Source organism: Neolamprologus multifasciatus, chromosome 10, assembly GCF_963576455.1.
Source record: "Neolamprologus multifasciatus chromosome 10, fNeoMul1.2, whole genome shotgun sequence".
In the NCBI taxonomy this organism is placed as follows: domain Eukaryota; kingdom Metazoa; phylum Chordata; class Actinopteri; order Cichliformes; family Cichlidae; genus Neolamprologus; species Neolamprologus multifasciatus.
This window is the reverse complement of record NC_140448.1, coordinates 18,480,684-18,508,682: the sequence shown is the minus strand read 5'-3', so window position 1 is coordinate 18,508,682 and position 27,999 is coordinate 18,480,684. Positions and strand designations below refer to the sequence as shown.

General features: G+C 38.3%; 2 protein-coding genes across 5 annotated transcripts; one reads left to right on the top strand and one right to left on the bottom strand.

Moving 5' to 3' along the window:
* Positions 1-1,635: 1,635 nt before the first annotated feature.
* On the bottom strand, positions 1,636-6,412 carry mettl27 (methyltransferase like 27). 4 transcript variants are annotated; one of them, XM_085174533.1, is made up of 6 exons: positions 5,982-6,412; positions 4,127-4,260; positions 3,505-3,633; positions 3,136-3,271; positions 2,227-2,322; positions 1,636-2,102 (listed from the first exon to the last, which is right to left on the bottom strand). In XM_085174533.1, exons 1-6 carry the CDS (start codon positions 6,331-6,333, stop codon positions 1,900-1,902), a joined length of 1,050 nt encoding a protein of 349 aa, XP_085030659.1. In that variant the 5' UTR covers positions 6,334-6,412; the 3' UTR covers positions 1,636-1,899. The 4 variants fall into 4 exon arrangements, with proteins under 4 accessions (XP_085030659.1, XP_085030660.1, XP_085030662.1 ...); XM_085174534.1 differs by having other exon boundaries at positions 4,127-4,257; positions 5,982-6,411; XM_085174536.1 differs by having other exon boundaries at positions 6,076-6,169.
* Positions 6,413-6,492: 80 nt separating this feature from the next.
* On the top strand, positions 6,493-19,688 carry nf2b (NF2, moesin-ezrin-radixin like (MERLIN) tumor suppressor b). Its single transcript, XM_085174510.1, has 17 exons — positions 6,493-6,816; positions 7,067-7,180; positions 7,861-7,986; positions 8,708-8,830; positions 8,988-9,071; positions 9,401-9,469; positions 9,629-9,711; positions 9,859-9,934; positions 10,035-10,172; positions 11,925-11,999; positions 12,095-12,208; positions 12,317-12,439; positions 12,543-12,760; positions 13,564-13,666; positions 14,303-14,442; positions 14,531-14,702; positions 16,256-19,688. The coding sequence occupies exons 2-17, from the start codon at positions 7,091-7,093 to the stop codon at positions 16,301-16,303; spliced, it is 1,782 nt and encodes a 593-aa protein (XP_085030636.1). The 5' UTR covers positions 6,493-6,816; positions 7,067-7,090; the 3' UTR covers positions 16,304-19,688.
* The last annotated feature ends 8,311 nt before the right edge of the window (positions 19,689-27,999 follow it).

Here is a 27,999-nt window from a genome sequence, read left to right as displayed (position 1 = left end):
ACCATTGTGTGTTTGTTGAAGATTCAACATTTAGTTTCAGTGAATCATGCTCGTATCATGTGATCATGCATGTTGTTTTAATTACTTAGTGATATTTTGAGCTGCCCAAAATGCAGTTCCTTAACTAGAAATATGCATCTGTCATGTTGTGTCATGTACAAAAGCTTTCTCTAAGATTATGCCTGTTGCAAGCATGTCTTAAAGCATGTTTTAAGACCTGATATGACTTCACTTGTATAATCTACACTGTCCTACAAAAGCATTGCACTACTCTACACATCACCAGATAAGCACACATCCTCTTGCCTTCCCACAGCTCTTCTTACTCCTCAGCTTCAGCTCACATGGTTTTGCATTGACGATTGTCAAGGTGATTTCAGTAGGCCATGCAAATGTATCTATCTGGTGATAACAGAAGTTGTTTTTTTGAGGGACTCAGTAGGCAACCTGGTAACCTTTTTCTGCAGAAAGCAGGAAACATGATTAGGAGTGATCATATTTTGTATTGCAGATTTTCCCTCAAGCAACATTTGCATGAAAGTGCTGAAAATTCAGTGTGATTAAAACAAAACAAAAAAAAGTGGCTAAACTGGATTTTACCAGGTCTGTTGACATTGCACAGCGTTCTCATGACAGCAACAGAAATGTGACTAAAACCAAGAGCTCAAGAAATCTTAACCACATCACAAAATTCTGCAGAGGTGAAGGAAAGTGTGATTGAAAACAAGATAATCTACATATGTAAACTGACCTTAAATCAACTTTGCATCATGCAAAATCTGACAGCCAGCAGACAATCTCACAGCCTTGACATTGTCAAACAATTAAACATTCACACATCCAAGAGAAAGAGCAAAATTAGGACTTACTATTAGGGTAAAAGGTAGCAAATGACTTATATGTTATTTGCTTTTTATTTCAAAGATTCTCTTCAGCTCATAATGCACTGTGATAAACCCAGAGAGAAATATGACCAATAACAAAATGGTTGACTGATAAGCAGTCATCCAGCCAGAGCCTACAGATGGATAGTGCACGCAGAGCAGCACTGCTATATCAGAGACAAAGATGTGAAATTTTCTGCATAAATGGACTAGCAGGAATACTGAGTGATACTTTAAACGTTGTTTTTAAAAAAACCAAACATTTCATACACATTGCTGTTTTGTCCTTCACAAAATGCGGTATGGTTCGACATTGCTTACACTGCCACCTGTTGTCCTTTTCTTCGTTTCTCTGGTTCCCCCCTCCCCCCCTTCTACCTGTCCCTTCTCTCTGTGTGTGATGGATACCTGCATGTCTTTTTTTTTTTTTAAATTTTTTGCTCTATAGCCAATTCATACACTCTAGGCTCACACTTACATTTTATGTAAGTGTATGTTTTACCAGGTCATTGGTAAAACATCTACACTTCATCTTGGTTGCTTAACATAAAATCCACCGTGGTGGTGTACAGAAGCATAATTGTCCAATTTCTCATCGACTTTTCAAACAAATAGCAAATAAAGTTAATAAAGTTTTAAGCACAAAGGGGATAACCTAACATCTGAGCCAAGTGAATTACTGAATTAGAAAATGCAACCTCATAAACTCACTTATTAGTGGATGGCAGATATTAATGCACAAGAGACACAGTTACAGACACAAGTTATACAACCATTTATTTAGAAAAGGGTTCATTTACTTTCAATAAGGAAAAGTCTGTTACTCAGTTGCAAGATACTCATTTGGTTGAAAGCAGCTTTCCATCTTTGAGCCTACTTAATTCTGCAAATGCAAAAATCAAGCCTTCCTTTTTAATCTTATGTCAATTTTATCCAGTTTTTGTTTCTTCTCTAATAAGTGCACCTTTGCTGGTGTGATTTTAAACCACCATACACTTTTGTGATATACGTATAATTATAGTTTCTTGTAGAGATATACAGCGCCAGATATGTAGCCATCCTCGTGCTCCGACACAGCTCTCTCCCAATTTTCCACCTCTGTGACCTCCACACAAGTCCAAAGCCCCTCGTTCTCCATCTGCCTGAGCTCAGAGTCAAGAAAGCCTTTGTACTCCAGATTGTCCTGGTTACTTCTGGTAGTCATGCAAATGTAGCCACCTGGTGGAAAGAGGTGATAGTGCAGTAAGTGATAAGAGCTCATCTTCAGTAAAGTGATGGGAGACTGTAGGTGAGACAGCACTGGAACAACAACAACAAAAACACAACAAAAACATATTCACACCTGGTTTGGTGGACTTGCACAGATCTCTGACCACAGCAGGAGGGACATGGCCAAAACTTAGTCCTCCAACAATCACAACCACATCAAACGAATCTACTGCAAAAGGTAGAAAAGGGGAATTAGTGCTTTAAGGATAAGGCTTGGACTTAAAACATGGACATAATCTTTTAACATGAAAGTATGTCCTTATAAATGGTAAATGGCCAGTATTTGTATAGCACTTTACTTAGTCCCTATGGACCCCAAAGCGCTTTACACTACATTCAGTCATCCACCCATTCATTCACACACTGGTGATGGCAAGCTATATTGTAGCCACAGCTGCCCTGGGGCACACTGACAGAGGCAAGGCTGCCGGACACTGGTGTCACCGGGCCCTCTGACCACCACCAGTAGGCAACGGGTAAAGTGTCTTGCCCAAGGACACAACGACCGAGACTGTCGGAGCCGGGGCTCGAACCGGCAACCTTCCGATTACAGGACGAACTGCCAACTCTTGAGCCACGATCGTTCTATATGAGGACAATGACTTTATTTGACAGACACAAAATTCATAATTTAACAACATATAAAAACTTTCTTGAGCAGAAATAAGGACAATTTCCTAATATGAGTACACAGAATGACAATGACATAGGAAAGCAATAACAGGTAAGTGTTGTATAAAATATAAAGATAAATAATATCATATGACAATAACAGTAATTCTTTTACTTTTTAAAATTATGATTTTAGATTTCATAACAATAAAAAAACGTGAAAACAATCACTTGAAATGCGATAATTTTAAAATAGCTCTGAAAAATAGAGGCACACAAATGCTAATTAAAAGCATCTTACCTGAGAACCGAAAATTAAATTACACAGTAATTAATGACTTGGATAAAATAATAATAAAGCTTTAAATACCCCACTGGATAGGCAGTGGCTCTTCTCCCAGCATGACCTGCTTCGAATCCTGGTACAACCCGCTCTGTCTTGCCAACTCCAACATAGCTTTGCTTCCATCTACCCCCACAAACTTTCCAAATCCAAGTTTCTTTAACTGTGCAACATGTTTAGGTTGTTATCAGACACATTGTTATTAAGTTGTAGAATCAAGAAAGAAAAGGTCACTACATTATAAGAAATTTCTAGACATTTATTTAGACTGAAAAAGATCAAATATCAACAATGTTTTCAAAAAAGGATTTGTCCGATATTAAATTGCAAATCACTTCATTAAGGCTGCACATTTACAGTTTCTCCCTGAGGCCATGTGTTCTTTTTCTATTTTACCTGTGTGGCCACCAGTCCTGTACCACAGGCCACATCCAATACGACAGCACCTTCACGATCTCCACTGAAATGGGAAGAGATGCAGTTTGCTGCCAGAGTTGGTGCACGGTAATCCAGGACAGCCACATCCTACTCAAAAACATGAACAGTTACCCATTAATTATGTATGAAACACATACATAACATTGTTCCATCAGATAAATCCTTTAGAACTGTAATTTGTACTCTTTTACTTTATATTACATATGTAACGATAAATTTCACAACATTGTATTTTCAGATGCATTTTCTTCTTATAATAAACTTGCACTGTGCTAACAATTTCTTTTATTTACCTGGAAAAAAGTACCAATATTTTCACTATTATCCATTAGACATACATTCAAAAGATTAGTACGTGTCAAACATTGCTAAAAAATTACAGTAGACTAAAGGTTATACCATACAAAACAGCAGAATGACAAATGTAACATTAGTGCCTAAAATTATAACAATACAGATAACATTTAAGCATGTAAACTACAAGGAACTAGAGTAGAAAAACAAGCCATATAGGCAGTGATGTGGCTAATAATAAAAATCAGCAAGTATTAGTAAAATATAAAAGGTAAGGTTATCTCACCTGATCATAGTTCTCTGCCCAGGAGTTGTAAAAAGAGACCTTGTCCCTTGATGTTGTGTTTTTATGAGCTGATAGAATAACTGCTTTCACATTTTCAAATGTGTTAGCCACAGCTGACATTATATACACACCTGCTGAGAAGAAACAAACATAGTCAAGCAAAATCATAACAACCAGAGACTCCAAGTGTGCATACACATTACAGATTCAGTCTTAATATATAGGCAGCGTACATTCTTTGGATCACACTCCTCAGCCTCCCCGGGAAAGTCTATGCCAGGGTGCTGGAAAGGAGAGTTCGTCCGCTAGTCGAACCTCTGATGCAGGAGGAACAATGCGGTTTTCGTCCTGGTCGCGGAACACTGGACCAGCTCTTCATCCTCTCGAGGATACTTGAGGGTGCATGGGAGTTTGCCCAACCAGTCTACATGTGTTTTGTGGACTTGGAGAAGGCATTCGACCGTGTCCCTCGGGGTGTCCTGTGGGAGGTGTTGCGGGAGTATGGGGTGTCTGGCCCTTTGTTACGGGCCATTCGATCCCTATACAACCGTTGCAAGAGCTTGGTTCGCATTGCCGGCAATAAGTCGGACTCGTTCCCGGTGGGTGATGGGCTCCGCCAGGGCTGCCCTTTGTCACCGGTTCTGTTCATAATTTTTATGGACAGGATTTCTAGGCGCAGCCAAGTGGCGGAGGGCTTTCGCTTTGGTGGCCTCAGGATCTCATCTCTGATCTTTGCGGATGATGTGGTTCTGTTGGCTTCATCGGGTGAGGGCCTCCAGCTCGCACTGGAGCGGTTCGCAGCCGAGTGTGAAGCAGCGGGAATGAGGATCAGCACCTCCAAATCTGAGGCCATGGTTCTCAGCCGGAAAAGGGTGGAGTGCCCACTCTGGGTCGGGGATGAGGTCCTGCCCCAAGTGGAGGAGTTCAAGTATCTCGGGGTCTTGTTCGCGAGTGATGGGAGAAGGGAGCCGGAGATCGACAGACGGATTGGGGCTGCAGCTGCAGTAATGCAGACGCTGCACCGGTCTGTCGTGGTGAAGAGGGAGCTGAGTGTAAAAGCGAAACTCTCAATTTACCGGTCGATCTACGTCCCTACCCTCACCTATGGCCACGAGCTGTGGGTAGTGACCGAAAGGACGAGATCGCGGATACAAGCGGCGGAAATGAGCTTCCTCCGAAGGGTGGCTGGCATCTCCCTTAGATATAGGGTGAGAAGTTCGGCCATCCGGGAGGGGCTCAGAGTAGAGCCGCTGCTGCTCCACATCGAAAGGAGCCAGCTGAGGTGGTTTGGGCATCTGACAAGGATGCCCCCTGGGCGCCTCCTGGGTGAGGTGTTCCAGGCATGTCCCACCGGGAGGAGGCCCCGGGGCAGACCCAGGACACGCTGGAGAGATTATATCTCTCGGCTGGCCTGGGAACGCCTTGGTGTTCCCCCGGATGAGCTGGAGGAGGTGGCTGGGGAGAGGGAGGTCTGGGCCTCTTTGCTTAAGCTGCTGCCCCCGCGACCCGGCCCCGGATAAAGCGGATGAAGATGGATGGATGGATGGACATTCTTTGGTTCATTTTCTAGCAAATTTAATTTTTTGTTTTGAGATTTTAATTGCTCTGTCAGTCATCATAAATTTAATTTGTTCGTCTACTCAACAGATCTGTTGACTACTTTCACATTAGCCAAATTAAAGAGCAAAAATGAACAATTTTGGAAACTAAAACCAGCATACGTTTGTCTGAACAGTCTGAATCATTAATCAATTAACACAACAGCTGCACATTATTGTCATTATTATTTTTATTGTATTATTATAACTTCTGCAATGTAGTAAATACCACGGGCTCTTTCGGCTTGAACACTCACTTGTCTGATTTCTTTTACGGTTGTAGAAGACACAGTCTGCTGCTATGACATATATGTATACGTGTAAAGATGACGAGACAGGGCGCCAGTTTACCAGCAGTCGTCTCCCTGGATCTTTCTGCTTTCTCCGTTCACACTCCAACAATAAAGACAGGACTAACACTGCAGCAAACTGAATCGGGGACACCGAGAGCCTGTGCAGCAACACCAGGAAGCAACCAATGACTGTATAAAAGAGCGGGCACGTTATTCCCTCAGTAAAGTCTTTCGGGGAAAGAGGCCGCTTTCTCTGCTCTTTTTCCGCCATGAAGAGGCGTTTACATTCTTTCAGATTATTTTCTTTCCTATACATTTTATTCTATAATATGTGATCTTTGGTAGCTGCTGCATTCATGGCCACACACCACGCCTGGAACCAGTATTTCCCGACAACCACCGAAGGAGGCATTTGAACTCGCGCTTGCTCATGCGCAGTAGCGTTATCCACAGTTGCTATTCGTGTTCCCACCTGTAGAGTGTCTGGGAATCAAAACAAAAATCTTCTGGAAAGTCGTCCTAGATTTTAACAGAAAGCTAACCCACCTAAAACCGAGAGACTTAGCACAGTTGTTCCCAAGTGTTATTTGAATCAGCTTTAACATCTGAATTTCATCATGGGAGTTTCTCAAAAGTTTCGCTCTTTCTACAACTTTTTCTGCTCGGTTTTCGTGGCATAGCTGGAAAGCTAACTGCTGTTTGTTGTAGTAAATGTTAGCCTAGCATTGCTCTCCCCACACAAAAGCCCTGCCTCTTCTCAGAGTTGTTGGACACCAGAAGTTTCAAACTTTACTAAGCGGTAATGGCCCCATCTAACTTTTTAATGCATGTTGTTTTGATTCATTTTTTTGTATCTCTAAAACCGCTGGAAAAACTAATTTATCGTTTGGATGCTAAAGAGAACATGATCAAGAAGCAGTTCCTTCCATGCGCTTAACACTGTAAATTACATTAAAAACGTGCTGCTTAAGTCATCAGTTGGTTCATCGTATCACTTGTTAAATGTAATTTGTAGCTCTATAATCTGTTCTGTTAATTTTTTTCCACAGCTTTTTGACCGAAACGTCTTCAAAATGTCTATCCTGGGATTAAAGAAGAAGCAGCCAAAGACTTTTAAAGTCAAAGTTATCACTATGGATGCTGAAATGGAGTTTAGCTGCGAGGTATGGATATATGCGAGCCTGTATAATAGGTCGAAGTATAATAATTAACTGTGATTACATTTTTATATATAATCTTTGGCTCCTTTAAAATGAACTCCCAGATTAACAGTAAAGAATTGCTTGAAAAGGCCATGCATCACACCTTGCAAAAGTTAAATTCGGCAAAATTGTAGGAGGCCTTTCACTGGTTTTAAACGTGAAGGGCACTGCTGTAATCTAAGACACATGTCATGCAGCCTCATGTGTCTGTCAGGGTTTACCCAGGAAATAGTTTATCAGCAGCAGTTATAGATCCTGACACACGTTATCTTGTGATTGATTGAGCAAGTAAATGACAGTCAACAATGGCTATACTCATGTGGGGCCTCTGCTGTGTGAAATAATACCGCTACTTTCCCCCCACAAACATTGATATGTTATCTTTTTAAACCACAGCTCATTTTTGTCCTGTGAAAGATTACATTTCACAGGATACATTAGATTCTTGGGGATGTGTCCCACCTACACTATAAAACACTGCAGGGAGCCCTGCCAGTACACCAGGATTGTAACATTCTTATAATAATTATTCTTACATTTTTCTTTATATTGAGACAGGACAGTTAAAGGGCTACAGCTGCAAATACCCTTGCTTTGAGCATTTTCACTTGCTCATATCTTTCTAACTCCTTTCTTTTCAGGTCAAGTGGAAAGGTAAAGACCTCTTTGACCTGGTATGTCGAACTGTTGGTTTGAGGGAGACCTGGTTTTTTGGACTCAGGTACACAGTAAAGGATACCTATGCCTGGCTAAAACCAGACAAGCGGGTAAGTGAAGGAATCATTCTAAGGAGATTGGCTCTGAGATCCAAAAATAAACAAATAAACCCCCAATTTAAAAAAAAGAGTGTAAAATGTCAATAAAAACACGATTCAATAATTTACAGACCTCATAGAGCCACATGTTATTCACAATAGACTATAAATGCATATACAATCTTTGAACGGCAAAAATGTCCCATTTTAGGAAAGTTGGGACAGGGTCATGTTTACCACTGTGAAGCATGCACTATTCTTTTAATACCAGTCTGTAAAAATCTGGAAAAGGAAGAGAGCCGCTGCTGGTTAATATTCTAGTTAATATTCTAGTTAATATTCTAGCTTTTTTGTATTTTTTGTACCATGGAGTACCAAATGATTTCAGCTGGTGAACTGCAGCCAGGCAGTACCTGGACTCTACTATGAATTATGGAAGGAAAAAGAGGTCACCTGGATATTTGGAAGGTTATACAGGTTGCTTAAATAAGACATTTATATTGGCTAGATCAGTCAGCGTTGTATTTCAGCGTGCAAATATTTCTTCATGCTGGAAGAGAGAAATTCAAAATGAGTTGAGAAATTTGTTTTCCGTGGAATGGAACATATCAGTTAAAACATTTGATGTTTTCTATGTTCTTCTGTAAAACATATATGGCTTTATAGGATCAACTTTTTTTGAATGGTTGTATAAACATAATATAATAACTTTTCCTTTTCATCTTTCATCAAGGTCTTGGACCAGGAGGTTCCTAAGGACTCTCCCATAACATTTAATTTCCTTGCTAAATTTTTCCCGGAAAAAGTAGAAGAAGAGCTGGTTCAAGAAATTACTCAACACCTCTTCTTCTTACAGGTACTCTGATAACTTTGTGGTGAAACCTTTAGGTGAATTTCTTTCCTTTAGTTTATTTTGAATTTTAACTCAACCTGTGTGTAGCATTTACCTCACGTCTAAGAAGCTTTTATGTAGCTCAGTACATGTTCACACATGTTGTCAACTTCTTGTTTAGGTAAAAAAACAGATATTAGATGAAGAGATATTCTGCTCCCCTGAAGCTTCAGTTCTGTTGGCATCATATGCCGTCCAAGCTAAGGTAAGAAAATTTGGAGGGTCAAATTCTCACTAAACCAGCAGTGAGCTCGGCCTTCTTTTATCTGAAAATAATTAGTCTCCTGGAGTACATTTGCTGCTGGAGACCATCGTGCAAATATGAAACAAAATCAATATAATGCAGATTACTTATATGGACAGCATGAAGAGCAGTGCATTCATGAGATACAAAAGGGCTAAAATTTGATAAAGGGCAACTTATTTACTGCACAGATCCTAATGACCTCTGTTATTCAACCAAACCCTGAATAAATATTTTCCTCTGTGTGTCATTAATGTTTGATTTCTTCTTTACTGTTTTTTCCCTTTCAGTATGGAGACTATGATCCAAACTTCCATAAACCAGGCTTCCTGGCACAAGATGAGCTTTTGCCAAAAACAGTAAGTATACAGGTCTCTGTGCATATTTGACCTATGAAAACTGGTGTTTCCCAGAATTATTTTCTTTTGTTAGCAGTCATTTCTGGCCAAGTTTGTCAGACACCATCTGTGCATTCAGTGTATTAACATTTTCCCTGTGATCCTGTGTCTTTATCCCAGGTTGTGATGCAGTACCAAATGACAGCAGATATGTGGGAGGAGAAGATCACAGCTTGGTATGCCGAGCACAGAGGCCTCGCCAGGTACAGCTGACCCAGGGGGCTGCTGAAGACCAGCATGTGAAGACTTATTAACACCTTTAGCAAAAGATTGCACTAGATTGTGTAGTTTAAGTGTAATCGGTGTATCATTGTGTGATCCCATTTCTTATTTTCACATCATCCATATAGAGATGAAGCTGAGATGGAATACCTAAAGATTGCTCAGGATCTTGAGATGTATGGTGTCAGCTACTTTGAAATTACTGTGAGTGTGAATTAGTATGACTTGATTTCACATTTTTGAATCTGACATTTAACTTTGCTGTCTCTTGGGTTAACATTTGTGTTTCTACATATATTGGCAGCAAAATAAGAGGGACACAAACCTCCTACTTGGAGTTGATGCCCAGGGTCTGCACATCTACAACCCCAACAGCAAACTCACCCCTAACAAGTCCTTTCCTTGGAGCGGCATCCGTAATATCTCATATAGTGAAAAGGAGGTAAGGGCAAGGAGTGGGCTGTCCTGCAGACAAACTGGGCATAATGCTCACATCCAAAATAATATTCTTAAAATAGTCTTAGATTGATATATTTTGTCTGCAATTTTTTTTGCCTCTCATTACTTTTCTGCCACCTGAATTGAGACACTTGTGGGTATTTTTAAATGGCTGTTTTGTATTACTGTGTCTGTGTATCTGAGAATCCATTAAAAACATAAATGCAGCATTCATGGGCACGCTTGATTGTATTCCACATCTTTGGTCCTATTCCAACAAATTTGTATTTTCAACATTTTAATGTCATCCAGAGTCATTCTGGCCTAGGGAAGGGTTGGTGAGTACAGGTTCAGTAACAGTGAACGTGATCAACAGTGAGTAACAGCCAGCATATAGTAACAGCACAGGTTGCTGGCTGTTACTATATGAATTCCGTTACAAAGTTTGCTGCACTACAAACCTTCTTGCAATTTGTTTTGGGCCCTAACAGACACTTTGATTGGTAATTTATTTCAAACATGTAAACAATATACAGGTACATTTAGAAAAGAACATAAGAAAGAAAAAAAATACTATACAAAAAAAATCAATACATTTCAATATAGCTACCGTTCTGATTAATTTACATGTTGAATTGGAGTGGGAAGAAGTAAACACTTATTTAATCCCACCCCTTTGCCATAAATTATCAGTTAATATTTAGTCAGCTTCCTTACTGATATAATTTGTAATAAAAATAGTGAACAGATTTCTGATATACTATATACTATAATATCACATCATGTTTTTTTTGTTTTTTTTTTAAATAGAGACATTCACTTAATTTTAATATTTTCCTTTTCTTTTCAACCATAGTTTGTGCAAATATACCAGATTTCCTGGAAACACTCGTTAAATACTAGCCGAGTGTAAGTCTGGACAATATATTGAGTTTTTAAGACATATTAAAAAGGATGCAGGATGAGACAATGTTGTTTATGTTTCATTAAAATTATACTCGATGAGCAGCCGTAGCACATTTGACTAAAAAGAAAAGATCACTGGCAAGCTTCTTGGAACATAGACTGTGATGCTGACCCCCTCAAATGGTGGAAGGAACATAAAGTTGGCTATCCAGCAATGAACTGCCTGGCCAAAAATTATCTTTGTGTGCCAGCTACCAGACACCCTTCTGAAAAGCTTTTCAGTTACAGCTTAACAGTGTAACCTGTCACAGGGCATCTTGCTCTGTGTTGTTGTTGTTGTTGTTATATATATATATATATATATATATATATATATATATATATATATATATATATATATATATATATATATAATTATTCCCAATTTTTACAAAGAAACTCACTGGCTAGAAAAAAGAATAGAATTTTCCTCATTTTATTCCATTTCATACTTTTGCATGCAAGCATTGCATTTTCTTGATTGCGTAAATGTGAGTCTTTGGTATGCAAGAAAATAACATTTTATTTAAGGGGCATTGTTATTTAATATAAGCAGATAATTAATTTTTCTTATTTATATTTTTGTAACATTTTTCATGTACATCTTAAGTTGTATGTTAACAAACGTGCCTGTGTGACATTTGGTTTTGATTTTGAGCTGCCTTTTTGTTATATTATTACAGCCTTACAGCTGTGTATTGGAAACTGCTTTCTTTCAGTGTCATATTTTCTTTCATGTTGATCTGTTGTAAACTGTGCTCTCGGTTAATCTGCATGTTTTGTTTTGTTTTTTGTTTTCATGTTGTTGCAGTTCACAATCAAACCTCTGGACAAGAAGAAAGATGTTTTCAAGTTCTACTCATCTCAGCTGCGTGTCAACAAGCTGGTTGGTTTGCCTCTGTGTTTGTGATGTCATCTACTTAAAGGTTAAATGTTGTATGTCGTAAGTTTGTGCTGATTATGTTTCACCTGACTCCTTAGATCCTGCAGTTGTGCATTGGGAATCATGATTTGTTTATGAGGAGGAGGAAGGTGGACTCAATTGAAGTGCAGCAGATGAAAGCTCAAGCCAAAGAGGAAAAGGCCCGCAAGAAGGTCTGTGGTCTCAACTCCACTGGAACATCACATTAGATAGGATGCTCACAGTGATCGATCATAAATCTTTTATTGTGGTTAACAAACTTTAAATGGGCCGCCATGTAGATGGAGCGCCAGATCCTGGCACGGGAGAAACAGATGAGGGAGGAAGCGGAACGGGCAAAAGAGGAAATGGAAAGAAGACTGTTCCAGCTGCAGGATGAAGCACGACTGGCTAACGAGGCACTGGTGAGAATATTGTCATTGACCTGAGATAACTCTTGAATTTTCAGAGTTTATCTTATGCAACTTTGTAAAAATTTGGATTAAATGTTAAATAAATTTTGTCCAGCTGCGATCTGAGGAGACAGCAGACCTGCTGGCAGAGAAAGCTCAGATTGCTGAGGAGGAAGCGAAGCTGTTGGCCCACAAAGCTGCAGAAGCTGAGCAGGAGAGGCAGAGGTTAGAGGTCGCAGCCATGAAGACCAAGGAGGAGAAGAGGCTCATGGAGCAGAAGATGAGGGAGGCGGAGCAGCTGGCTGTAAAACTGGTGGAGCAGTCTGAGCGGAGGTCTGAAATCATTTGAGTTTTTATTTTAGATATTTCCATTAGTTGAAATTTAATCCCTTTATAACGTTTGTCCGTGCATAACATTTATCAACTGGTAACTAAATAAATGAAACACTATTAATAAAAGTCCTCTAAAAATATTTCACATAAACTTGCAAAGATTTAGCCTAAGCTGGCATGTGGTGGTAATTTTAAAAGAGTTTTCAACTTATTCTGAAATATGTCTCTCTGAGATTTTCAAAATGAGTAAAAAAAAAAAAAAGATGCAGGAAACCCGAGATATGCTTTTGATTCCATCCAGTTTTCTTCCCTCTCAAAACCCAGCATTCCTCCTCAACCACCAACAGCATTGGGGTTCACTAAAATGAATGTGTTAGAAAAACTGGGTCTGTTGCTCTGTCATTATCTTGATTCTGTTATAACATTAAGGCTGGGTTTAAACATGCATTGTTAAACTCAAAGGCACATGATCACTTAAACTTAATTACTGAAATCACCTAAACTCAACCTAAACCTAAGCTGCTATATATAAATGTACTTGGTATAAATGTGCTAACTGTGCTATGCATAAATAGGTCTGCAAATCAGTTCAAAAGGAGGATAAAAGCCCCCTAATTGTCATGTCATCAAGAGACACATGATGATCTTCATGTCTTTGATAAGAAGCCCATAATGCTTCATTTGTGTTCCTTTTGTTTCAGAATAAGTTGTAAAAAGAAAAGAAAAAAGTACTGCTCTGATAATAATCACAAGTATTTACTTTACTCTTAGTTGAACTGACTAAACTCTGACTCTGATTCCAGGTTGAAGGAAGCTGATCACCTGAAACAGGACCTGACTGAGGCAAAGGACGCCGAGAGGAGAGCCAAGCAGAAGCTGCTGGAGATCACCAAAACAACCTACCCTGTACGTTGATCACACTACTGCTTCTCTGATCTCTGTGATGCCTGGATTTCTTTTGTAGATTGAAGGAGTTTGTTTTCATTATAAGAGCTCTGATCTCCATGTTATTACGCTGCAAAGGGCATTGATTAGCTGCTCTAGGTAATTTATGAGCTTAATATGGACCATCAATTTGCGATCCTCAAAGTTATTTTTTAGGGAGGATTATCATTGTTCTATAAATTCCCTCATTTATTTCTTGAAGTTAGCGATTTCATGTCTCCCAGAATGTTTTTAATGGCAAGAGAAGAGGTGCGAAATCTGTGGGTGTTATTAGTATTGCAGATTTATATTTATTAGTGTGGATAATTGACAAGAAAAAACCCACAAAACATTAATGTGTTTTATATCAGTCGCTATAAATGAACTTTGTTAGTAACCAAGTTAGATAGAGAAAGTTGTATGCTTTTGTGTTATTGCTCAAAATGAGGGATTTCAAATAGCAGTGGTATTACACACAAAACTGAATTTTCTGATAATGATAATTCAGTGAATTATTTTGTTTTTTTGCCCTCATGTGACCCCAGATTTTAAAAGTGTAATGTGCTTTACCTTTGTGAATATTTATACTTAAATGACATCTGTGTGCTTGTCTTCCAGCTCATAGCAGCTTATTCTGCTCCCCCTGCTCCTCCTGCTCCTCCTGAAGCAGCCGACTTTGCCTGTGAGTCACCACCTGCACGCCTCGACTTCAAGGACTCCGACATGAAACGGCTCTCTATGGAGATTGAGAGAGAGAGGTAAGCCGGGGTTTAAATCCCCTGCAACGGCACTTTAGAGTGACAGTTTGGCTGTTTGTTGATGATACTGTGGCATGCATAAATACAGGCTGGAGTACATGGAGAAGAGCAAACATCTTCAGGACCAGCTGAAGGAGCTCAAGTCTGAGATCGAATCTCTGAAGCTGGAGGAGCAGCAGCAGCAACAGGCCAGCCTCTACAACCTGCACAGTGAGGCGAGGGGGTACATCCCAGAGCCAGTCTACATAGCTCACAGCAACGTACGTATGAGCCATTCATGTAATGTCATTAGTTTTATTGATGCTTAGTCATGTGTCAGAGTGTTAGTATAACCAAACCAGTAACTGCAACTCATGCCCACTAATGCGCATTTGGAGTTTGTGAAATTCTGGGCTGATATCCGTTTTTAAAATACAGAAAACTAATATTTTTATATATTTTTATATATCTTTTTTGTGCTATGTTTTAAACAAAAGAAGAAAAAAAAGTCCCTATTTAAACAAAAAAAAAAAAAAAAATGAACTCATTTAAAGTTTTTTTGTTTAACTCTTCATCACATCTTTAACCTCCTAAGACCCAAACTCTTCCACCGCATGCATTTTGAATTTCTTTGATATTTGTGCTGATTGGGACTTGATGAATGTAAAAACAAAGAATTACCAGATTTTTTTTTTTTTACCTCATTTTTGTTTTTAAGAAAAATAAGAGCCACATACGAGGATATTCGTTTAAAATTTTGATAGAACAGTAGCAGTATAATGTCCTCGTAAGTGGATCTCAGGCCCTTGTAGAGCAAAATTGAGTATTTTAGTCTAAATAACCCAAAATGTGATGTCCACATATGTGGATGCCAGGTTCTAGGAGGTTAATCAGGTTGTGAACAAACATCTGATATCCAAACATAAACTGTGGTAACCTTTTCATTCAAAATGAAATTTTGGACAATTTAAGTGCAAAATGTAATTTTTGGGGTAATATTTCTTAAAATTTCAAAAATTCTAGATTAACATTAACATGCAAAAAGCAGATTAATTTTATCATTTATTTTTATCTTATATTATCTCCTAGGGTCATTGATTGTTTTCATTTGTAGCACATTTATAAATGTTCTAATTTAGAAACTCTTCAGCATAAACTAGGTTTACAAGAAACACTCAGTCCACCGCAATCAGTTCAGTTGAATTCAGCTTTTATTTGGCCCGTGTACTCACTGCATCACTGGTAATTACTGTTTGTCCTGTTGAGCTTGAATCACTACTGGAATTTCAGATCTCATTATCCAAAGGACAACCAGAGCACCACAATATCTCTAACACGAATTTAAGAAAAGTCTAGATTAAAGAAAATGTTATAATGATGACAAATAAGGTTTGAAATGGACTGGTACTGTACTCAAAGGTTATCCATTGTCCTGGCTTTCTTTCATATTAAATTCAATCCTTTGACTATACTGATGTGAAAACATCCTCAAAGGAATTGCTTTTGTTATGTCAATAGTTTACCATATAGAAGAAAATGATTTCAAATTGCATCTTAATATGTAACACAAACTGTTGCACTTCGAATTCTCGCATTTCTGTTTCACCGAGTTAGCCCTGAAGATAGCAGAATGTAATATGCAGCCGTATACTGATGATTCAGTTAAATTAAGGATATACAGGATCAGCAGACTTGGTAAATAGTTACTGTTGTAAATACTTTGTAATGCCAAAAGCATTTATGTGGCAAATATGAAATACTTGAAAATGTTTGCATTTGTATTTTTAGAATTACTGATTACTCCATGATTGCTCACGCTTCTCTTGTTTTGCAGAGAAACTCTGCATACATGTCTCAGATGGCCTTCTTTGAAGAAGTGTGATCCTGGCCCTTTAAAATTGAGGGAGCAGCTGCTGTGACGCTCTGCTTCCTCAGCCTGTTTGGTTAACGTTTACCTGACTGAAGCTAACAGACAGAAACTCTATGTTCTTTGGAAAGACTTTGAATCTGTTCTTAAAAATGAACTAATAACACTTGTGTGGCTTCCTGCACAGACTGTTAGATTAAGTTTTGCCACCTGCAACACCTACAGCATGTCAGCATCTAGAAAGAGTGCATTATTGGATGAGCGCTTCTTCAAGATATGTTGCTGAGGAGTTTTTATTTCATGCTTTTTGTTTGGTTTTAATGAATACCTAGCTATAATGTGGTCAAATACAGAACTATGCCTGCTTAATGTCGAGATATCCATTTGTGCCTTAAAATACTTTAAGACTGGGATTGTGTTAAAAAAGAAATTACGCTGCCACGTTGGCAAAGTTCAGATCAGTTGTGATGTCAGCTGTGATGAATGTCGTAAACAGGGTTCCTTCCGCAGAAGCAAAATATTCTTCAAGCATGGGTCAGAGTTCAGATTTACCAACTGTTGTTAAGTAACACTCTGAACATAGACTGTATGTAAATGATGGACAAAGGCTCTGGCCCCAATATATAGAAATGAAAAACAATCTTGCTGCTCATCTTATTTTATTACCTAAACACTTTGGTGATGAAGTTATGGTCTCACTCTAGCTTCTAAGGTTGTTTTGTGCTTTATAAATAACGCCCCCATTTAGAGTGGAACAGATGATGAAATGCATGTGATTTACAGTGTGGTTTCCTTCTGACTGACAAAATACCGTCATACGAGGATGTAGTGCATCTGGTTTCTCACTCACTCAGATCCTCCTCTTGCTTAAAATGCCTGGTTTTAAAAGGCGTAAACATACATACACAGTGGTGCTGCCAGTGGATGCTTCTCTGCTCCTACTGTCTGGCTCAGGAGATCTGACAAAGATCGCTGACCTATTCATGCATAAAATCCCAGACTTGTGTCCACTTTTGTTGATGTTTTAGTGAAAGAAATGCCAACACAAAGGCAACAGAGAAAAACTTTCCACAAGTGAAAAGTTGTTTCACATTATTTTAGTCTTTTAAACATGTTTAATTTGATATGTCGACATCAGTAATCTGACTTTAGGCTAACTTAATGTTCAGTCACTGTTACTAACATTAAGTTATATTAGCTAAAGAGAAAAAAAATGGGAAGGTTTTTATTAATGTAATAAATTAGCTTTGAACTAAGAATGATATTTGGCTACTGTTGTTGTATGTGTTCCTGTTAGGTACTTCTAAGTAGAGCAGGGCGATATGACCAAAAATATTTATCACGATATACATTTGAAAATTTGCGACAACAATATAACTGACGATATAATTGACACTAGACAAAATACTTTTCAACTGAAAAACCCCATCAATGTATTTTCACTTAAACAAGCAGCTGTTTTTATGTGCATTAAAGTTATATAAAAATTGTACAGTGCAAATGCAAATTCCTTGCTGACAGTTTAACCAAAAGGCATTTCCAGTGGAAATTGGCCGACATATCCTCAGCATAACCACGTAGAATATCCACAAAACTTAAAAAGAGGTTATACACACACAATACGGTAATATTATGTTGAAGCACAGTACGTATCGCTCCGCGAGGCTCCTGCCTGCGATAGCCCTAATGCTCTGACAATCCATCAAGCGGTGCGGCTTCGTAGCTCAGCAAAGTCGTACTAAAACATTTGACAGATTTTCGAGCGCCGTGTACGACATAAAATCGTTTGGAGGTCAGTAAACACAACCAGAATTCATACATAAGGCACACGGGATTATAAGGGGCACTGTCGATTTTCAGAAAAATCAAAGGATTGATTTTAAGTGTGCCGTATTTTCCAAACAACACGGTAATAACGACGGCCCGCTAGCATGCTCTACCAAAAATAGTGCTTTGTTGTGTATCTGACGGACGAAAGCTAAACCAGTTCCACACCACTGAAGTTGCAGCATTTTTACAAACCAATTCTGGTTCATCCGTTTCATTCAACGATCCACTTTCGCTCTTCTCATTCTGCGTCGCCGCCATGTGCGTATGTAAACAAAGGCACTGCGCATGCGCGTTTTACCCATATTCTATCGCAATATTTCTTTTTCCTGTCGTTGCCCAACATTACACCGGTATTACCGTGAACGGTATGATATGGCCCAGCCCTACTTCTAAGTACTTAAGAAAAGAAAAATCTGCCCGAGTGTACCTGAAGCACAAAGAAATGGACAGAAATATAAATTTATGTACAGAAGAGACTTTGAGCCGCATTACAAGTCAGGAGACTCCTTTGGTGGTCCTACATGTTTCTTTTACTTGGTTTGTGAAATGCCTCATCATCATCACACAGGAGCCTGTATTGTTTAATAGAAATGTTGTAAAAGCTTGAGCTCTGCCATTTCAAGGTTTTATATTTTGTACTCTAGACTGCTGATGTGCCTTAATTTTATGTTATTTTATTTTTTGCTGTTACGCCTTAAGACACTAAGATTTTATTTGGTGTCGTTGTGCTTTTTGATCTTAGTATTAGGGTGACTCTAACTTTGTGGGTGATATCTTTCTTTTAATTCCTTGACAGAGTGGCAGATGGATGGCTTTTTTTTCTTTTCCCCACATCACGCACTTCTCAGGGTTAGTGTTAAACACCCCACGCCTTCACCGTCAACACCACCAAAGATGCAGTATGGTATCTAACAGTGTTTAAATTAGATAGGTTTAATAATAATACGCATGTAGAAGACTAATGCAGCGATCTTTATATTTCTTTTATATTCTGAAAAAAAGCAGAGGCTGGATGTACTCAGAGATTGATCGTGTTTGTTTATTTGACCAGCCTATCAGAGAGAGCCTATCAGATTAAATTATGGGCTCAACATGGGGTCGTTACACTAACCTTGGTATTGTGTAAATGGTATTTTCCTTTGAAGTGTTCTTAAGTGTTTTTTCTGTTTTTACCTTATTTATTTGTGCTGTAAGTCCTCAATTAACATCACATTTGCTTGATATCTGTTATTGGGGGGAGAGCGGGTGTTTGTAATTTAGTCTTTTATTTTTCTATAATGAGATTCAAATCCAGTGTTAAAGAATGATTTCACATCAAAAAATGTTGGTTCATGTTTAATTTGAAGTGACAAAATGTTACAGTTTCATGAGTTTTGTCATTGATTTGTAACCCAGTTATTTTGTGTATATTATTTCATAACAATGATAATACAACAGTGTGACTGTCCTGTCTGATCTGTCTTCTCATAGATTATGAGTCAGGCATATACACAGCAATTTAAGCGTGAGGAAGCGCTTTCAAAGCAGCTAAGGCTGTGTGATACAATAAATGAAAGTTTGCTAGATCTGATGATGCAGGTGTGGAAATTATCTGTGCATTATAATGTTATTTTGTTTATTAGAACCAAGTTAAAACAGAAAGCTAAACCATGCTAAAATGAAATTAAAAAGGCATTTAAAAGAAACTGACAAATTGTCAGTGTCATAATTAATTACAGCAATCAAATATTAGTAAAAAATAAAATGAAAAATACAATCAAAAGATGTTTATGTAATGAAACCGTATAGCAACACTTGATGATTTGAAGGTGAGAATAATCCAAGACATGGCTGTTTTGTGTTAATAATCCCTGTGTTTTGAGACAAACTAAAATCTTCTAAACCTAACCAACAGTTTTGCACACCCTTAATCAAACTGGCAGTGAAAATAAATTAAACAGTAGGAGAAACAACTCCTAGTCTACAGGTTTTCCGCCTTTGCATTTCCACCATCAGGTCCATCCATCTGCAGGTCCTGAGGCAGCAAAACCGTCCCAGATTATCACACTACCACCACCATATTTTACTGTTTGTTTGATGTTCCTTTTCTGAAATGCTGTGTTACTTTTACGCCAGATGTAATGGGACACACACGTTCCAAAAACTTTTGTCTAGTCAGTCCACAGAGTAGGAGTCTCACAGCTCATGGCTTTATAACCGTTTCCAGACTCATTTACTTTGTTTCTTTGTTCCTGATTTTCCTTGGATCGCAGCTTGATGTCTGGCTTTTGAGAATCTTTCAATCTACTCTGCTTTATCAGGCGGGTCCTATTTGAGTGATTTCTTGATTGGAAACAGGTGTGGCAGTAATCAGGCCTGGGTGTGGTTAGAAGAATTAAACAGCTTTCCAAAGATGTGATACACCACAGTCAGTTTATTGCTTTTCCACACAGGGCCATGTAAGTAGGTTTGGATTTTTTCACCCCTTAATAATAAACACCTTCTGTTAAAAACTACATTTTGTGTTTACTTGTGCTATCTTTGACTAATATTTAAATTTGTTTGATGATCTGAAACATTTAAGTGTGACAAACATCCAAAAAAATAAGGAACATTTCATCAATCTAACAAAAATTGTTTTGATACCTAAATTTTGGGGACTATAATAAAGCTATTATAAACTTGCAGCAAGATATAAGTCATGTTTTTGTATCATATTTCAGGGCATCAATCTTCCTCACATTAGAAATTAATACTAAAGTTGTTTGAAAATATGAAGAGAAATTCAGTACCTGGATAACAGTCAGTAAGTGATGATGAACTGATGGTACGATCTAGTCACAAAACAAAAATGTGTGATCCAAATTAATTTCAAATATGTATGTTAGCAGCAGAGGGTGCAGGGCAACACATGTTAATTTTCTAAAGGCCATAGTGATTAAAAATCCTAAAACCTAAAGCTTATGAATAAAACACTACTAACAGAACAGTTTTTATGTCCATTTATCATGATTTCATCTGAAAGAGTGTGAAATAAGTAAGGAGGCAAATAAGAGAAAAACATTATCTTGAACATGATAAATGAGAAGTGTGCTTCTTTATGTTTGCACATCTGTGACTAAATGAGAGCAGTTTGAGAGCAAAGATCATGTCATGATGGTATGTTTGTATGTTTCTTTCCTGTTTGTGCCATCTGCACCCAGGTTATCTGTCTGAAACCTGGCTGTAAAACCTGGTCTCCTGGGTCTTGGTTCTCCTGGTTCTCTGTACCTGTAAATGAAAATACTTTCTATTAACTCACACAAGTCCACGCTTTTCTGTTGTACTCGCTGCAGCCCTGGAATTCCACCTGCCAGCCAGTCACACCTTAGGATACCAATCCAAGAAGCCAGCAACTAAGACTCCAGAACCAAATCACAAATATTACAAGTACCTAACAGTACCTGTGTTACAAGTAACACATTTCATTGCAATGTTGAGCCTGTGCTAACTTGCATATGACAAATAAATAAAACTGAAAACTGAAGTACCTTTCAGACTCACCTTGGCCACTCCTACTATCCCCTCTCTTCTCTGGCAGATCTCCTTGTTGCAATTCTGCTGAGAGACCTTTCAATTAAGCCACTTACCAGCTTCCAGTAAACTAATTCCTGCTTAACAATAAAGCCAGGAAAACTGTATTCAGCCTGAGTCTCATTTGAGCCCAAATGCAGCAATCTGAGCAGAAGTTAAAGTACTACGATATATCTGCTTTCACCCACATGTGAACTTGAGTGACATCCCATTCTTAAGCCATGTGGCTTAATATGATGTCAGCACAACATTTGCAGTCATAACATCTTCAACTGTTCTACAAACATTTTCCACAAAGTTTAGGACAGCGTCTGTGTGCACTATGAGCCTGAGCACCACCGACCCCGCTCTGTAATTGAAGTGGCCTGTCGCTTCATGGCTGAGTTGCTGTCGATTCCAATTGCTTTGAGATTGTTACAATACCACTAACAGTTGTCTGTGGAATATTTAGTAGTGAGGAAGTTTTGTGAATGGACTTGTTGCATAGGTGGTATCCTAGCATTTTACTACGCTGGAATTCACTGAGCTCCTGAGAGCAATCCAATCTTTCTGAAATGTTTGTAGAAGCAGCCTGCATGCCCTGGTGTCTGATGTTATACACCTGTGGCCAAGGAAGTGATTTGAACACCTGATTCAATGATTAAGATGGGTGAATGAATATTTCTGGCAATATAGTGTATATCACAGGTTTTACCCCTGATACTGCTGGATAAACAGAAACTCACTCAGGAATGAGGTCACACAGAGCTCAAGTTTCCACTCGCGAGAGGGAAGCAGTTGTCTCCAACCCACTTCAACTTGCTTTCCCCCTGCAGGTTGTTTTTATTGGTTACACACATGAATATTCATAAAGCTTGTTGCTGTATTACCTATGAGAAATTATTATAACTGGTTACAAAGTGTGATTGTGCTGTGCAAGCATGATTATACATATATCTGGTGACAAAGTGTAATTGTGCTGTGCAAGCATGGTTATACAATGTGTGTGGTTATATGAAGGGAGTGCAGCTCTCCCAGATTGTTGTTGGTAGAATCTGTTCTTCTGAAGGCTGCTTGTTCCCCTTATCAAGGTCGTGCATGTAGTGATATGCGTGGGTTACCTAGATAGCAAACAGAAGCATTCTAGCTTTATAAAAATGACAACCTACAACACATACATGAAACCTAACAACAGGTGTCGGACTCCAGGCCTCAAGGGCCGGTGTCCTGCAGGTTCTAGTGGTTCCTTGATCCAACACAGCTGATTTAAATGGCTAAATTACCTCCTCAACATGTCTTGAAGTTCTCCAGAGGCCTGGTAATGAACTAATCCTTTGATTCAGGTGTGTTGACCCAGGGTGATATCTAAAACCTGCAGGACACCGGCCCTTGAGGCCTGGAGTTCGACATCCCTGGTGTATATAATGGGCTTATATAGTGCTTGAGCTGTGGGCTATTGAGGAAAGCGTTAATAACAATGAGATGGGTAGGAGCTGCAAGCTAAACTAAATGTGATTAGAAAATTCAGTTATTCATTTTGAGTTTATTACAGTTTTTTTTTTTTTGCTGAGCAATGTAAAGTGTAAGTGATGTATTCTTTTTAGATGACTGATTTTAGATTGTTGATCTGAATACATAACCAGCAAACATAAAATAAATCTGAGCATAAACAGTGAAAGGAGAAAAAAAAGGCATGCTGCTTTGAACCTTTTTTCTTCTTCTTTTTTTTTAATGAGCTCTTTAAGCAAAACCATTGTGCAAAGATGCAGGCAAATATCTTCTTGTTTAAACTACTAACAACTCATAAACAAGTAGTATAATATAATACATTAATATTAAATTCTGTAAGATTAACAGACTTTACATCAAAATATTTAACGTAAATACATTTTAAGCTGATAATTTTCATCTTGAATTTAAGTAGGGCAGATGTTTAAACTACAGAAACCAACGCATCTCAAATTTTAATCACATACAGCATTTTAGTAAATATACATCACTTGTCATTGTAGTAGTGTATGCAGATTTGTGTATTGCGGCCGCAATTGATATTTCCTTTCATTAATCTTCAGTTAGTGGCTCTATGTCTTTCTTGTTGTCGATCCCATTTGCCTTGCCTCTTCTCCATGGAGAAGTGATGGAAGTCATATCTGGAGTGTTTATTTATCTTGAGTAAAAGTAGCAATATGAAGATGAGAAAATATATGCAGTACAATAACCTCTGTGACTGTAGTAGTAGTAGTAGTGTTTTAATCACATTACTTGATTATTTCTTTATGGCTTAGTCACATCACAGTACCATCCAAAGTCCACTCAAGGACACCATCAGAGGTGTGCAAGGTGTAAATATTTAAAACTGAGTTGATGCTGTTTTGGGAAAGCAGAGATCCTTCCATAGACTGTGGCTTCTACTGATGTCTTCAACAGAACAAATCAACAAACGTTTAATTTCCATTTCAACATAGTGCAAAGAAATCAAGGTGTCTAACTTGTCTTTGATTTTTTAAATAAAATTCAGCACATACTAATGACAACAGAGTGATAAAGATTTAAATTTGTGTTATTTATAAGAATTAGAATTTTAAAACCAAACCACAGCTGTGTTGGTAGCCACATCAAGGAACACAGAGACAGAACGCGTTTTTATGATAGCTCTGTCAGTAAAAGACTTTTGATTCATGTGCACATTAGTGCATGTAGAAGTGAATGCATGTGAAAGTTTGGTGTTCAAATATTTTAAAATGTTTTTGTTTTCAATCAAGTGTTGAGCAGAAAAAAAACGTCTGTCTTAATCTGAAGAATCCCTGGATGTAAACTAAGTAATTATTTTTGTCAGCACCAGAGGGCGCTACATGACGGAGTTTATTTTTGACTGACAAAACAAATCAAACAAAGCTTGATTAAACCCAAGGAAAGACTTTTTTAAAAATTGTTTATCACAGTTTTATATTTCGAATGAGAGACAAAAGAAAAGGGTCCTTCTCTTAGTCTTAAATCAGATAACCCTCAGTTACTAGCAAAGGTATCAGGTTCACTGCTTTTCATAGTGTGTTATTAAACATATGCGCAGCTATGACTGTATATGAGATCAGGCCTTGAATCTTTTCCTAACTGTTGAACTAAATCACTTGCTTCCAGAGTCATTTATTCACAAAACAGTTTGGAAATCATAAAAATAACAACTTTCCTGGTACCATAGACATCGAAGGGGGCATGGAGAGTTGATCTATAGCAGACATATGGGAGGAAGTCAGAGCACTGAGAGATGGAGTGGTGGAGCTCAGTTTAGAGCTTAGGAACATGGAGGACAGAATAAAGGACAATGGCAAGAAGGTGAAAGTAATAAAAGCTGAGCCGACTAATCAAAAGGTAAATTAAACCCATGCAAGAGAAAATTCAGGTTCACATTTTTCTGTTAAGCGTTAATATAAAGAAATTGGAGATATTTAAGCTACAAATTCAGTTCATTTTAGCTGAAACATATGACCAACTACACTTATAACATTATACTTTAGGCCTCTAGGACATGTAATATTTGAAAATGCTTAAAAGGTTTCATGAAAAGAAAAAATGAAAACAAGGTAAGCTATTTCAGGTTGATTACCAAAGAGTCTCTTTGTCTTTCTAGGACTGGGATTAAACACAGGTAATGCTAGGGAACTAAACCAGCTCCTCTCTTCTTTTCTCCTGAGAGCAGAGCTCCAGTGCTCTAGTAGGTGGGATGAGAGTGGGTCAGGCAGAAAAGGAGGTAAGTCTAGTAGCTGGCTTCCAATATCTTTCTACAGAGGGGAATGCACAGATGCATAACTACAGGCAAAGGATCCAGGAACAAGCAGGCAAGTGATAACTTTCAGACTGCCGACATTACTGTACTACAAGTGGACGGTGACCATCTGGTAAGATCTTTAGGTCATGACCATGAACAGAGGTCTTAAACTCTGATATCAAGCATAAAAAAAATCTGACTAACAGCTCTCATTCCAAAATCAAACTTGAACTCAGCTTAATAACCATGATTAATCCTTATCAAATTTACAAAACTTTAGAGTCTGTATATATTTATATTTAATATGCACACACTGAGTCAAAGTGAGATTGAACTTCTCATTTTCAAATCCATGATTGATCAGCTGGAGAGAGAAAATGCAGGTGATGATTTCATCTCTTCATTCATCACAGATACGTTACATAACTCATTTAACCCGATTTAAGATAAATGATGCATTCCCCTTTGTGTTAGAGAGGCCTTCTATACAACTCTGACAAATGATTTTTACACTAAACCCAACAAAACAGATATCACCCTAAAATTCAATGTGGGGTTCATCAACACTGGTGATTACAGAGGAGGGTTTGGGCCACTGGGGAAAAAAGGTAAGTGGAGATTAGCTCCCCCCCCCCCCCCCCCGCCCCCCCCCCCTTTTCCAGTATTCTGGGGAAAAAAGTAAAAAAAAATTGAAATCTCAAAAATTCTGACTTAAATCTCAGAATTCTGAGATTAATGTCAGAGTATGGATAAACAAAAAAAAAGATGTTCCTGCTTTTTTTTTTCTTCCAGTGGCCCTAATCCCTTTCCGTAGGTAATGCTTAAAATCCAGCTACAGGTAAATATTGGAAGAAATATTAGTATTACTAGGATTAGGGTTCTGCTATTTCTGTTTTTACTATGTGTGGTAACTCCTGATGTCTTCTAGGTGTAAATTTGATCCTGGCAGGCTTGGTGTTTCTTGCTCCCAGTTGCAGTTGCAGGTGGAGTTGTGCACAAGCGTCTCTCGCTGGTTCGCCTGTGGGTGGAGACTGACTTCCTGGATTTTCCCTTATGCACCCATTCTGAGTTAATCCATCAAGATCCTGCTATTTAAGGACTGGATGGTGCAGTTGCTCTCTGCCAGAGTTGATAAATAGGCTCTCTTTGAAACTAGTTAGTTTACTAGTTTGTAACTTCACTTCTCTAAAAGCTGAACCAGTTTCCCCAGAATCCAATGAGGAATTTTGTAAACAATGTTAGTCCCACTCACCTGAAACATCTTGCTGAACTCCAAACCTGAAAGAGGAAATCCCTAGCCAAGTAAGGCCACTAAACCTGATCTCGGGATCCTTACACCTAGCACCCTTTAACTTCTCTCCTCTCTGGCAGTGACTCTGTTTGCAAGATCTTTATTGACTTTTAATAAAAATTTCAAAACTGCAGTGGGTATGTGCAATCTGCTCTTTGAGTCTTCTTTTAGCCCAAACATGACAACATACTGGTAATTGCTGTGATACAAATCTGTAAAACAGCATGTTGTAAAGTCTGAACAATCCCCTCTTTTCCCTTTTCCCCGTGCCATCCCATTTAAAAAAAAATCCTTGAAATCCTGAAGTTCCATTTTGAAACCTTGTAGTGAGGATGTGCCAGCAAGGGGTGTGTATTACCGAGAAACGTCACGCTAACTGGATAATGTATTATCAATTATAAGTCATTAGCCAGTGAATCTACCCTGGATAATCTGCCTTTTTGACATGTAATATGATCAAAATTTACTAAATGGACTTAATGTTGGGTTTTTTTCAGTGTGACCAATAATGACTGACAGCGGAAACTCAGTGGGAAAGTGTTTACGGAGGCCAAGTCAGAGAACTGTTTTCCCATAGACTTCTACAATACCTGAAGTCTTTTTGCAACTACAGCTTTGTACTTTGCAGGTGTCATTACAGCTGGGGGAAGTTTAGCTATGATAATGCAGGAAATGTTGGAGAAGCTGACTGGAAATGGGACATTAGCCTGGACTTTTAAGATTAGCCATTCTTATGGTTCTTTGTGCAGGCTGCTGGGAAATTCCCATGATGCACTCAGTGTTTCTTCTTCACTCACCTTTTTTACTTCTGGCATTTAATCATGAGCTATTATTAATCTCTGGCTCTCTTCTGCAGTGTTACTTTGTCTTGTCTTCCTCCCCTCAGCTGATGGCCTCCCCTCCCTGATCCTGGTTCTCACCAAAGTTTCTTCCTGTTAAAATTGATTTTTTCCTTCCCACTGTTGTTAAAATGCCTCCTCATATGGAGTCAAAGAATTGTTGTCCTTTTCTCTGTTTTCACTGTATTACTGTAAAGTCTTTACCTTAAATATAGGGCACCTTGAGGCAACTGATGTTGTGATTCGGTGCTATATAAATAAACCGGAATTGAATAGGCTGCTGACGTGATTTAGTGATGTGAAAGGGTGAATTTTACTTGAAACTCTGTTTTTCACAAACCCTAAACAAGCAGTTTTAATGTCTAAGCCAAAGTGGGTAATCCAATGGCTGAACTTCAGTAAATTTTCATTTTCAATTTCAGTTTAAGTTTTAGTTTAGTTTTGTTTAACTATA

Bases quoted from the DNA above. Each gene is read 5' to 3' on its own strand.
- mettl27 (XM_085174533.1), bottom strand. From the start codon at position 6,333: ATGTATAGGAAAGAAAATAATCTGAAAGAATGTAAACGCCTCTTCATG. The intron at 4,261-5,981 runs GTGAGTGTTCAA...GTTTCTTCTCAG, and splicing joins CCGTAAAAGAAATCAGACAA to CAGGTGTGTATATAATGTCA. The intron at 3,272-3,504 runs GTAAAATAGAAA...CATGTTGCACAG, and splicing joins CAGGACTGGTGGCCACACAG to TTAAAGAAACTTGGATTTGG.
- nf2b (XM_085174510.1), top strand. From the start codon at position 7,091: ATGTCTATCCTGGGATTAAAGAAGAAGCAGCCAAAGACTTTTAAAGTC. The intron at 8,831-8,987 runs GTACTCTGATAA...CTTCTTGTTTAG, and splicing joins AACACCTCTTCTTCTTACAG to GTAAAAAAACAGATATTAGA. The intron at 10,173-11,924 runs GTAAGGGCAAGG...ATGTTGTTGCAG, and splicing joins TCTCATATAGTGAAAAGGAG to TTCACAATCAAACCTCTGGA.